This window comes from Leuresthes tenuis, unplaced genomic scaffold, assembly GCF_036924035.1.
Source record: "Leuresthes tenuis unplaced genomic scaffold, fLeuTen1.0.hap1 SCAF_17, whole genome shotgun sequence".
Taxonomy (NCBI): domain Eukaryota; kingdom Metazoa; phylum Chordata; class Actinopteri; order Atheriniformes; family Atherinopsidae; genus Leuresthes; species Leuresthes tenuis.
This window is the reverse complement of record NW_027325371.1, coordinates 17,399,414-17,413,344: the sequence shown is the minus strand read 5'-3', so window position 1 is coordinate 17,413,344 and position 13,931 is coordinate 17,399,414. Positions and strand designations below refer to the sequence as shown.

General features: G+C 39.0%; 1 protein-coding gene across 2 annotated transcripts in view; it reads right to left on the bottom strand.

Moving 5' to 3' along the window:
• The window catches only part of prkcbb (protein kinase C, beta b), a 91,728-nt gene that overhangs the window by 23,448 nt on the left and 54,349 nt on the right, over positions 1-13,931 (bottom strand). For both annotated transcript variants that reach the window (XM_072368146.1, XM_072368145.1), the window contains exons 11-15: positions 11,174-11,265; positions 8,435-8,497; positions 7,124-7,262; positions 6,644-6,724; positions 4,623-4,730 (exon numbers count right to left, since the gene is read on the bottom strand). In XM_072368146.1, coding sequence (XP_072224247.1) covers positions 4,623-4,730; positions 6,644-6,724; positions 7,124-7,262; positions 8,435-8,497; positions 11,174-11,265 — 483 coding nt within the window. The remainder of the gene's footprint in view (positions 1-4,622; positions 4,731-6,643; positions 6,725-7,123; positions 7,263-8,434; positions 8,498-11,173; positions 11,266-13,931) is intronic.

Sequence of the window (13,931 nt, the reverse complement as noted above, 5' to 3'; positions counted from 1 at the left end):
ACCATGTCCAAATGAGTCTGTGTGTGAAAGGGGAACGTAACTTTAGAGAATTTACTGCAAGCAGGAGTCTGCAGAATCTCCTGTAGTCCTGCACATGTTGAACTGGAAACTGTGGTCAGTCCAGAACTTGTATGGTCCAACTTCTATGGAAATTCTACAGTGTTCTTCTGCACTACAGTATGGCTCGGGTATTGATTTTTATGGACTTATGTACATGATTTTCATGGCAGATGCCAATTCACCTAGTATATTCTTCATATATTATATAATGTGATATTGTAAGTGGAAAAAAATAGGGTGTCTCTTAAAAACTTAGAAACTTGCAGTGGAAACAATGCTCGATTCCGCATCACTACGCTCAGCTGTGTGAAATCCTCTGAGAGCAGTGGTGTCACGTTCACTATAGTTAATAAAGCAAGGCCACTTGTTTTTCAGATAGCATTACATAAGGATACTCACTTCTAAACTCTCTGTCGTGCATCCATTCAGTAGTACGCTGCAAATAAGGTCTTCTCATGAGGCTGCGAGGTCCATATGGTCCTATACACGCTACCCTTTGGGTCAGCCGTGCAGATGCTTCCAATGCATGGGCATGTAATCGCTCTACACAACATTGCACAGGTGTGGATAATGCCGATTCTAATTCTAATCTAACCTTAGAACGAGTGTCCTTGTTGCCCTTCTGCTCCTTGTCTTCCCAACCTGTTATAGTTTCTTCAAATATTTGGGCTGCACATGTTCAGCTCCTGAGGGTGGACCTTCAGGCATGCCATTTTTGGGGTCACCTAGACGGCCAACTAATCTAACTAGTCTAACAAGGAACTGTCTATAGCAGAGGACGAGCCATAACAAATAAAAAAAAAAAATGCTTTCCGTAGTTTTCGTATTGGTGCATGGACAACATTTGCAGTGATGCAGATTTCTTTGCGATAGGCCAACGGTATTGGTTGGGCACTTTAAAAGATTACATTTTAATTATGTGTCCTGTCTTTACTTGTAACATTTATATAAACTAAGTAGCAGGGGTAACCATAAACGTCAAGAAAGGACTGAATCAGGCCTACACTCAACACTGCGGTGCTGTAATGCCCCAAATATTCCCTCAAGGAATCATTAAAGTTTCATCTCACTTATTTCTGTCTCTTTTCCTCAGTGTTTCAAACCATGTGTCTTCTTTAGAAATGAGTTTCATCGTAATAATTAGTGTTTCTTAATCATCCCCCCCTTTCGTTAATTTTAACCATCCATCCATTCAACTAACCATCCATCTTGTTAGATGCCTCTCCCTGGGGACTAAATTTAAGCCACCAAGTTAGAGCCTCCAGACAAATGAAAAACTGTTGTTTTCTTCCTCTTTTGCCACTTGTCTGCAGGCATAATTAAGAACCGTTTACAATGTCTGTCCACACTAAACCTTCAAGGCGAGTGACGTCACGCGAATTTGTGTGTGTGTGTGTCAATGGGGTGTGCCTCCCTCAGGAGCAGCAGTCATAACTCATTACATTCGAGCTATAATAACATTTTCCAGAGGTTAGTCAACCTTACACTGCATACACACTTGCACACAAACTGCTCACAGATAAGTGCAGGGACCCACACACCCACCTTCCCATTCACATACAAACACACACACCTGATCATATACCATAAACCAACACAGCCCCTTACTTCTTCAACTGATATCCATCATTCTAAATTTCCTTTGCTTTTTCCCCCCAGGAATATTGAGATATGAATGCAGCAACAGTGTCAAGGCACAGTTGAAAAAGCAAAAAGCCACTAAACTCAGACAGGTTTCTGAATGCTGAGAACAATGGTATGTGTGAAAATGGCAGGGCTCATCACTCTGTATAAATGGGCTATATCCAACTAAGCAGGTCGTAAAGTAAACGCAGGATAGAATAATGTCCTCGTTTCAGTGACAGGTATTTTCAGTAGTTTCACATTTATATCAAGAAAAAAAACATCAAGTTTAAGTGCAATTCAGGGCGGAGGAGTGGAATCGAAGCTGTGACACTTCCAATGCCTTGAAAAAGCAGTTTCCCTGCTTCTTTCTGAAAATTATAATGCATAACATACTTAGTATTTCCCTTTGTTTCCTTTAAATGTCTTAAGTAAAATTAATAATGTCTTCAGTAAAAATATTCTGTAGGCCCACGTGTAACAGGGAGCAGCAGTGGAAAAATGTTTGTGTGCGAATATTGCTCTTTGCTGTAGAATCCAGTGAAGTTCCTGACCTTACAGCACTTCACCATATCGTAGAAGCTTGTATATGGGTGTGTGTGTGTGTGAGAGAGACCCATTGCTGTCCATGAAATATGGATGTACAAAAGGGTTAAAGCAGGGGAGTGGAAATGTCTTTTATCACTCCCTCTGCATACATGCGCTCTCACACACTAACATGTTCACACACAGCACTCATGAACCCTGTAATACTGCACATGTTGGCAAGTATTCCATTTAGTTCCTATTCAGTTCTTCAAATTCAAATAACTGGTGAAAGACGCTTTCAAAGGATGGAGTTGGACAACTTAGCATTTGTGCCTACATTTCTTGCCAACACATTCTCACTCAACTGCTCACATATAAGCTCACATATAAGCCTGTGGTGTGCTGGGTATCCCATCTGTGCCGAGACTGTTATAAATATATATATATATATATATATATATATATATATATATATATATATATATATATATGTTTTATTTTTATTAAATGATTGGTTGATGATTTTAGGTACTGAAACAACTCGGTAAGGTTTAGGCAAACATTATGGTTTGGGTTGAAATATCCATTTTTGACAATCACAAGCTTCTTAGTATACTGGGAACCCCCACAGAATGGATCAACAGTCACAACACCAACGGGAAAATACTTTGCTACAGTGGCGAGATGTTGAGGGGCTACTTTTGTCATCTATCTGATAACTCAGAGTGCTGAAAAAAATCTCCTGTGCAAATACTTTCAATAAAGAATTTTAAGTTTGTTATGTTACTTTTAAATTATTGCGAAAAAAAACACCCCCAAACGTAGAGTTTTTTCAAATTTCCAGTTTGACCAGAATTGTTTTTAGTTTGTGTCCGACGTTCAGCTCTCATTGCGAGTAAGATGAAAAAGAGAGCAGAACTTTTATTCATAGCAGCTAAAAGCAGATCAAAATAGAATGCTACCTTGTAGCAAGCTTCAAATAGTAACTTTGCTTTTTAATTTGACTAAACAGCTTCTGTTATCGAATATTTTCATGCCGAGTAATACGCGTATGTCAAATTTGACGCATCTATGGGTATATGAGAGTCGGCGGAAGGATTGGCGTTATGTAAATGCTTTTTGACGACAAGGCTCTGTGCGGAAATAAGCAAACAACAAGCAGGCCCAGTCAGTCGTTTTACATAAAAAGCACTTAGTTTTAACTTACAGTAAATGCTGGGATCAGTAAAGCAAAAACCTGTCCAGCATGTTCACAAAATTCAATGATTTCATTTCAAATGCTAAAATATTAGCATGACCTACAGATTGTTTCAAAATGAAAATATTTTGTGGCTAATAAAAAGGGTTCATCTAGTACTCAAGTACTGCACTTGCACTCACACACATACACATACACACAGTTAACCCAGGCAATGCTGGCAGGGCGCAGTGGGAACTCTGGGGGTGGACAGAGACAAGCTTTATGCTCCACTGAAGATTTACTGATGTAGCACTTCAAGCCAGTAATCATCACTAATACATAACATACAGCGTCTGTGTGTGTGTGTGCGTCTCAGTGAACATTATTTGTCATTAATTTGCCTACGAATGCCTTTGCCTTTAAATTTAGTAGGAGGGAATATGACTAAAGTCAAGGAGGAATAAATATGTACATCTTAATCCTCTGTATGTTGATGTTAAAGCTTGTATTTGTGAGTGCTCTGAGGTTGCCGCAGATTGTGTAAAACCACAGGCCTTTAAAAAGACACGTATACAAATGGGTGCGTTTCTCTTTTCCAATAAGCAATGCTGCAGACATTCTTTAATATTCACAATGTTATTTTCCAAAGTAGATGCATTTTGCAGTTGGCAGCTTTGTCAGATCCTGAATGTCAACAAAATCCCTCTGAAGAGATGACCCACTCTGTGTAAAAGGACTGAATGTGTATCTAAGCATTGCATCTGTGTGTGTGTAGTTTTTCATGGTCAGTGAAGCTGTTTGGAGATGAGACAGAGGTTTGATAGAGAGCCCTGGCTCCATTTGTTGCAGTGATCAGCTCACACACACATACACTAACACACAAATTCAATCCAGTTGGGAAATGTCAGAGCATCATTTGGTTCTGGCCGGTCTATTCTGAAGAGTTTGCACAGCCAACTGAGCACGCTGCCCAGCTTAAGCTATTTGACCAATGCAGTGTGTGCATGTGTGTGTGTGCATGATGAGAGATAGAGGAGACAGAGTGAAATGGAAGCAGGACAGACAGCAAGAATGAGCAATGCTGTTTCCCTCCAAACCCACGTTTCCTTACAATGGTTTTAATTATGAAGGAAATTTTGATGTCTTCTATTTCCCCCTTTCTTTTCCGATACAGCACTTGAGAGATGTGCAGCATTAGTGTGTGTGTGTGTGTGTGTGTATATGCACTCACTCCTTTACAGATAGCGACAGCCTCTTTTGACATCGACTTGGGATAGGAGACGTGATGCTCCATGATGGACTGAAACAACTCATCCTCATCCTCACCATCAAATGGGGGCTGCAGAGGAACACAGAGAGGTGAGAAGCAGGGGCAGCACAGGACAAACAGAGGGCATTTATAGTGAGTCATTCAATTTCTTTTTGTCTAAGTGGATAAAAATCAAATACTGCAGGTCTTTAAAGGGATCATATTATGCTTGCTTTTATCAAGGTAATGCAAACCTTTTGTTTTAGTAACCTCAAGTTTTAGCTCAAGTGACCATAACTACACAACACCTGATTTTAGCCCTGTTTTCAGTGGGCTATTTCAGGGGCAGTGGTATTTTTAAATGCACATTTTGAATCTGCACATTAGAAAAGAAATGCAAAATTCAAGAAAATCTCTAATCTGATGAAATGTTGCTATGGTTTGATTCTACGAATTGAGGTAATTTTTGCCTTTTTAAAACAAACAAAAAAAAACCTGTCAAAATAATGCAAACGAGGGCAACAGAAACACCTACAGTGAATCATTTCTGACTCATGATCCCTTTTTGTTTTTAGAGCTGAAAAGATTTCCCAAAGACCATTTTTTTGCTAAAACATTTGAAAAGTTTGCTCCAGATTGGTGTTCCTGCGAAATGGAGATGCTTCAGTCTGTGTCTTCATATTGAGCTGAGGAGCTGCTGACCAAATCCCTTTCAGGGAAAAGACTGCATCTGAGAGACAGGGAGGAGCCCACACAGCAGCTAGATGTGAATACGTGAGTGTGTAGGAGGAAAAAAAAGAAAAGACAATGGTTTGGTTTCTGCAAAATAATAATGTTAGCTGTGGTCTTCAATTCACACCAGCCTGTAACAGTCAAACTCTTGGACACATTTTTGTAGCATGAGCAGAGGAATATTTTTCCACAGCATCATCTTCTTCCTCCAAAAAGAGACAAAACAAACATGGAGTTTAAGTCTGTAATCTGCTGAAATTTTTATTGAAATTAAAGATCATTCAATGCAAATATGTTCAATACAAGGCCTACGATAAAGCCAGCCAGTAAGAAGGAGGCCTTGTTGGGAAGTGAATATGAGTTATATTACTGATAATCAACTGTTAAGCGTCTGAAGTTTTAGGTGTGAAAGAATGTTGTTGGCTGTGTTTGTGCTCGAAGAGTTGAAAATGAATTCCTGGTTTTTATAAAGTGACAGTGTTGTCTCACAGTAAATCAAAGACACATTGTGGTTTGGTAAATTTACTGTGTCAGTGAACACTAGTGTTGATTTGTTCGAAATGGAACCACTGCTGTGTTTCACTGTGCACTGCTGAGTGTGATATGTCCAATGCAATACCATAGGCTGGTTGTTCCCTGATGGAACTTAAACTCATCCATTCAACTCATCATATTCAAAGATATTATTGAAATTCAGTTGTAGTACAATTAAAAGAAACCAAACAGAACGGGCAGTTGAGCCCAAACTGAGTAATTCACTGTGTCCTCAGTTTGTTAGATGCGAAGAATGCATGATGACTGTTGTGTTTTCTCTTGCAGCAAACAATATAAAGTGTTTGGCAGAAGCGGTATGCTTTTTTTTTTTCATATTGTTTTTGCCTCCAGACACACAGACAGAAAAATAATTCAAATCAATGAAAAAAAAATGGACTTTGCATAATATGTCCCCCTTAATGCGGGCAAATCCACAATATCCTCTCCAAATGAGATACACATAGTTTATAAATGTCACGTTTATTCTTAACAAGTCTTTTTGCCAAGAGAGAAAAACTCGTTATGGGATTTAATAGCCAATCTTTCACTACACAGACTCATATTTTACAGGCAGTATAAAAATCAGGAGTCGCATTGTTTCATTCAAATGCAGTTGTAAATTCAAAGGTTTGCCTGAACCTTGACACAGACATTCATGCAACTTCTATTATCTCTTTTAATGATCAAATTTAATAAAACCCACATGCACGGTCACAGGCATGTACTCACAGACCCACCTGTCCAGCCAACATCTCATAGAGCAATACTCCAAAGGCCCACCAGTCCACAGATTTTCCATAAGGTTGGTAGGCTATAATCTGAAATACAAGATTCTTTGGTAAGGAAAGTTGCAGTCATCACAAGGAAAACTAATATTCAAAAGGTATCCTTGTAAAAGAAGCCAAAAATGCCTCAACAAAAAAATAAAGTCATCTCAAAAGCCACCGTTCATTAAGCTTCAAGACACAAAAACAGTTTTATGAAGCTATGATGCCTCTGCCACTAATGACTACCCTAAAGGGAGTAGTGCTTCATGCTGAAACTCTGACAAGGACTGACACCACACCGGTGAACTTTTGTTTATCCTAAAGTTGTGTTAGTGTTCCTGAATGATGAACCGTGTAAGGAATAAGCACCAAACTTCACTAACCCAACCACTCTCCCACACACACACACACACACACACACACACACACACACACACACTCAGTCCATACCTCAGGAGCGATGTAATCTGGCGTGCCACAGAAGGTCTTGGTGGTGATTCCATCATTCATATTTTCTTTACACATGCCAAAGTCTGCTATCTTAATGTGACCCTCACAGTCCAGCATTACATTGTCCAGCTTCAGGTCCCTACATGAGCATGAACAAAAATGTTATAAATGAGAAAAGTTTTTTTTTAATTTTTTTAATTTTTTTTTAAATAAACCTCTGTGGTTTTGTCTAAGTGGGAGTTTGAAGGTGGTACGGCAGTTACACTTATCTAGTTAACACACGTTTGAATCCAATTTGCAAAAAGGGTTCAAAATGTGAAGGCACCTTTCGATAACATACTGTATTCCCGTTTGCTCTGACAACTTTCTTTTGAAACAGAGACCCTGAATCTTAACTTCAGGAAAGTTTCCTCTGCTCAAACTGAAGGATCAACCTCTATAATCATACCTCAGTCCATTTCTACTCCTCATTTACGTTTCTCTAAAGTTAGCTAGCTACTTAGCTGGTCTTTCATTGGCTTTGTGTAGAAATCATTTTGAGTCATATGTTTTCATTATTTTGTTATTTATTACCTTAATATTATCTCCTAATATTTTGGTGAAATTAGCTTTTTTGTTCTTTGGGATATAAAATGCTACAACCTTTTAATGATCTGAGTGAGAAATTAATCTCACAGATGACCTCAAGTGTACTGAAATAATTCCTTTGAAATTTCACTTCAGTATCAAATCAAGATAGATCTGTTGAGAGTAATACAGTTTTGGAAAGCTGGTGGGGCCATAAAAAGTCATAAAAATATTAGACTTTTATACACGCCAGCTAACTACTATATTAGACACACCGAGAAGAGACATGAATAATGCAGATGATATTTTTATACTGCCATTTACTCACTCTCCAAACTCCCCAGATCCTGATCTATTCAAGTATTGAAGAGATCCACCAGAACAAATTACAATCCGTACTCTGCAACCTCTGCTAACATCCCAGTGAAGCTCAGCTGTGGCCATCCGAAGATGTCCCGAGTTGTTCTGTGGCATGATAGGGACCTACACTAGACATGTGGGTTCCTTCTTGTGGCTGAAAGGTTTATATGTTGTTTTTTTTCTTTTTATAGGAAGCAGTGGATAACACAAATGTATTGTTGCATGAAATTGAAAAACTTGCCCCCCCCTTTCCTCCCTTAATAGAGGTGACTTAAACCTAATGTATAGATATTGCACCTTCAGTTTCTGCCACCACATCTGATCTTATCTGTGCTCTGTTTGTTGTTAATGTTCTGTATTCAGTATGTTCTGTACAAATGTTACCTGTAGATGATGCCCTTTAGATGTAGGAAAAAAAGACCAATGGCTATCTCAGCAGAATAGAACCTACAAAAAAAAAAACACACACACATACACACACACACACAAGAGAAAGAACAACACAAATTAGAGCAAGGCTGCGAGAAAGGACAGTGGGAAAGCAGGGAGATAATTTGTGTGTGTATGCGCGTCAGCATAAAGGTCAGTGCTGTCTGCTCAAGGCCAGAGAGCGGCTGATAAGATCAACAGGAGGAGTCTCGACACACTGACCACACAATCAGCCACGTTTGCATGGGCGGGCACAATCAATGTTTGTAAAGTGCACGTAAAAGATGTCAAGGGCCGTTCTGAAGGCGTGCAGATAAGGGTCGAATATGAATATGTCTGTTTGGTGGCTAATAGATTGATTTATTCGGTGATCAGAAATCAGTGCAGAGGGACACTGGAAACTAAAAGGGTCTGTTCAATGCACAGAATACAGGGAGGGACACATAGACATAAGGTCCAAGGCAACATCATCATTTGTGGAGAAGAAGTATGACTACTGTCAAATACATCAGTTGTGAAAAGAACCAAAGTCTGCACAAGTTCAAGATGGTAAATGTTCTGGAAAAAGACAGATTAGAGTTGGCTGTTAAAAAAAACAAATATCAAAAACTCGGAATATCCCTTGAAACACCATTAAATTCATCCTATTATAAATGTTAAAGAATGCAGACAGTCAAAACAACAAGGCAGGCCACTGAACGTGACTGACGAGGGAAGGAGGGGATTAATCACTGACACAACGAAGAGGCCAAAGGTAAACCCAAAGGAGCTGGAAAACGTCTCAGAAGAGGTTGGATTTCTGTCCACAGGACGATTTTAAGCTGTGCACTCCTCAAAACATGGCTTTATGGCTGAGTTACCAGACAAAAAAAAAGAAACAGAATGCATACTGGAGCCAGGAGAACACTCAAAGCTTTCCCAAACATGTGAAGGTATACTGGTTACATGAAACAAAAATTGAACTTTTTGACCATTAAAGAAGACATTTTGTGTGGTGCAAACCCAACACATTCTCAAAAACACCATCCCCACAGTGAAGCATGGTGCTGGCAGCATCATGCTGTGGGGCTATTTCTCACCAGTAGGGCCTGAGAAATGGGTAGGAATTGATAGAATGATTGATGATGCTAAAAACAGGGAAAATCTTAAGGAAAAACAGTTTCAGTATTGAGACTAGAAACCATAAGCATGCTGCTTAAGGAACACTCATGGGGCTTAAGAGAAAACAATTACAACGCTTGGCATGACCAAGTCAAAGCCCAGACCCCAATCCCACTGAGACTGTGATATAGATCTCACAAAAATCCATTTAAATTCCATGCTGTAAGGCAACAATATAGAAAAAAATAATACAATAAGAGGTGAATACTCCATCAAGGCACTGTATGTCACTCATCTGGTTCTGCTTGACACCAGTGATCTCACAAGCTACCCTAATCACACACTACCTGTTCCACATACTAAAATACTCTGAGGAACAGCTGGATTATTTTCAAAGGAGAAACACGAATAGGGACAAAACAACACCTTTCAACTGCTCAGGGGTCACTCTTCGGCTTGACTTTTGAGAATTAGAAGGTGGAGAAGGAGGGTGACGTCCATACAGCCATAACTTAACTCAACCAAAACTTAGCTGAAATAAAAGGTGTTCTGGTGGTACTCTAGTTGAACCTGGATAACCTTTAACACAAGTTGCTTTATTCAGTTTAAGTAGTGGCAACTGAAGTCGCAGTAATATTTTGGCCAGTGGTTATAACAGTAGTCAGTAACAAAACACTCTCTATACAATATAGTGATTAAACCTCTCTTGTCATGAGTATCTTCAGCCAGAGGCTTCTTCAGCTCCACCGCAAAAAGGTCATTCCTGCCCACCACAATAATCTTTCACAGTGACTGTCCATGACAAGAGAGGGACTCCCTTAGGGTGAAACTGCCTCTCTAAATATTTGAACTTTCTATACCTATTTTATGCTGGTCTCAGGATAAATGGGGGAGGGGATGCTTTAGCCTACCTCTGCTACTTTCAGGCGGAAGGCACATTTGGTAAATAATATATATATTTTTTCATTTACAATGCAAAAATCTGAATTTCCCTTCAGGGTTAATCGTTTCTTACAATTCTATTCAAGTACCAGAATTAGACACAATGTCAGTGACATCACGCTTGTTTGAACAGCAAACCAAACAAAAAGAGTGAAGAGGACTTTTATTGAGAATTTCTTTATGTTTTCTTAACATTTAAGAATAAAAAGGAAAAATCAAATGAGACGACATACCAGACACTGCCCCTGCCTCAAAAGTTTTAATTTAATCTTTAATTTAACATTTAACTAAACCAGACTGATCCTCACTACTATAGGCTGTGTCAATCATGTGCTCACCACAGGCTTGTGCTTATGGGCCACATTTGTGTAAGTATGCCTTATGAGCATGCATTTCTGCCCATGGACCCCATTCTGTGCACATGTGAGGAGGAGACAAGTTTGCCTTGGAAGAGAATTCCCTCCCCATGGATACCGTTCTGTGCACCTGTATCAAACACACAGAACTGGTTCTCACCTGCGCAGCTTATGGGACTAATCAAACGAATAGTGTTGACTTGCTCTCTGAGCAAAAAAAAAAAGCATAGCTAAACTGATTTTACTGAGATGGCGTAAGAAACGTGTGTTTGTGTGTGTGTGTGTGTGTACTCACACAGCATGGGGCTCTTTGAACTTGCCAACCTGCTGTATCTGATACATGAGATCTCCGCCATTTATGTACTCCATGACAAAATACAAGCGGTCCTGAGGAGAGAGAGAGGGGCAGACAGGTCAGATACAGTGGCCAAGTATACAGTGGCCACAGAGAAAGTGGGTGATGGTGAGAAAAAGATTGTAAATTACTGTAGAGGGAAAGGTTAACCGGAGGTAGCTGGTTTAATATGAGACAAAACTAAGCGAAAGATGCAGAAAAAAATAACACAAAAAGTGACAATGGATGGATAAAAGAAAGAAAGGATGGGAAGGGGACTGAAAGAAAGAGATGACTGGGTTGTGCATCCAATCAATCTTCAATTGAGGGAACTGTGACATCAATTTAAGAGCCTATTGTCTTTCATTATCTACAGAAATTGCCAATAAAGGTACATTTTGTGAGAAAATGTGGAGGAATTTGGTATATGGCCATGTGTGTGTGTGTGTATTCTGGAGAAAAGATGGCGTAGCTCTGTGTGTTAGTGTCTGCACTGCCTGATAAGTCTTATGAGCAGTGGTTTGAGTGCAATATGTGCACCCTGTATGTGTTTAAGTGTGTAATTAAACTTATTTACTTGTGTGCACTACAAATAATGTGCAGTATGCACATGTGAATGCATGACTGTTATAATTGCCTGTGATTAATAACGGCATGCTAAATTCCATGGACAAAAGCCCTCCTCTGGTCAGAGAATTAGTGCTTAGCAGGATTAACACGCTTTTCCGTTTGTGTGTGCGTAGTTCAGGTCAGCTTTATTTGCATGGTCTTTAACCACAACTTCAAACTGACTGAAAACACATCACAAATCAAGGAAAAAAAGAACCACACGGATGAGTGTGTTTATTGCATGTGAAATTAAATTACATGCACTGAGGGCTAGGCATGAAACCAGTGAGCTATATTTATTCCTCTGTTGACTCATCGTTAGTGTAATACGGATTATAAATCACAAGTTAAGCATGAATCAAATATGAATTCAGGCTGTGAGCTGGTGACAGGAAGTGAGGTAGCTGCTGTAAGGACCACAGCTCTCACCCTGTGCCCTTCAGCAGGACGCCACACTCACTTTTGTTACATCCACCCCAACAATGCAGAGACCTAAAGCATTCAGCTTCTTGTTTTTAAATTCTAATTACATTTTGTGTGTAGCCATAGGGGTTACCAGCCCACACATTTTCAAATTAAACAGAAGCTTATACAGGCTGGAAATATGCTCATAAAGTCCAACGTCTGTTGACATGTTTGTTTTAGTCAGAGATATGGACAAAATCTCAAAAAAGAGCCCAGCAGCTGCGCAACGCAGAGAACTGTGTGTAGATTCATGACTAAAACTGTGTGTGTGCACAAAGGAAAAAATATGCCCATACACAATATTTTCGGCAGATTTTTAAAGCTGTGTGTACATCTGGTTTTCTTTTATAAATCTCAGTCATCATGAAATTTCAAATGCAAGGATAAACTATTTTTAGCAATGCATGGATACAGAAATTCCCCTAATCATTCATTTGCATATAAAAACACAATTTGCATCACAAACAAATAGGCACCATAATGAAAGCAACGGGGCAAAAAAAGCACAAGTTTATATCATATGACAGAAGCACTTAGAGCAATAGAGAAAATGAAATTTGTGATCTAATTTCTTTCATCACAATCAGAACAAAAACTGCTGGAAAAAAAAAGCAACAGCTTCAACTCCTAGAGAGGCAAAAACAAGCATCAGCTCACACAAAGACAACATCGGGGCTACGGGCAGAGGACCTACAACTCCTACTTTATCTGCAACAAATGAACGCAAAGCATGCACTTTACAGTGTGCAGCCTTATGTGCAAATAATCAGGAGGGAGACGCAGATGTTAGCATGGAGCATGATATGCTGGCTGTTTTCTTACACAACCTTTAAAAGCACACAATCTGAACAATCTCTTAATACTAAGTTTCCTTTCAAAGTCTCATGATTAAAGTCTTTCACAGCCATTACGCACTACTGTGGTGCACAGCTGCTGTTATCTATAACACCCAAAATGAAATAAGAACCTATTAGAAACATTATCGCTCTCAAGCAAAAATAAATTATTGAAACAATTCTCACGACACATCCTTTCTTTGTAAAAACCAGTTTGTTTGCAGTGAAATTTATAGTTAAACATTCTGTCTGTATCTCTTGCTATATGCTATATATAAGATATGCTATTTATTGCTTCCCAAAAATCTGTAGATGCCATTTTGACATATATGCAATCTTTGTGATATTTGACTTCGGCTTTCTTAGGGATATACTGCAGATCATAAGCAGATGATTCTCTGAGTTCTTCTTGAGTATTTAATCTAAACTCTATGTAAACTTGTATTGTTAGATTTGACTGAACACAGGTCATTTTTGTAAGATTTCATGTGACTGACATGAGGTAAAAACTACCATGTCCTTGGATTACTTTCCGATCATCAACAAAGACAAAATAAATCTCCCGTGATCTAGATGATCCAAAACTCAGCCTGGAACTAAACTGGAAACCTAACGCAAAACTGTTTTACATGAACTATGAAATACAAATATTAAAGAGTACAAATAAAACACAATTTGCCCAAACAGAAGATGCTGAGAGAAAGGTAGTATATAGAACACATGAACAGAGCTGACAGTTTGATCTTTGTAGGATATAAAATCAATTTTTTTGTGCAATATTACACAGCAGCTTGATGTTTACTAACCCA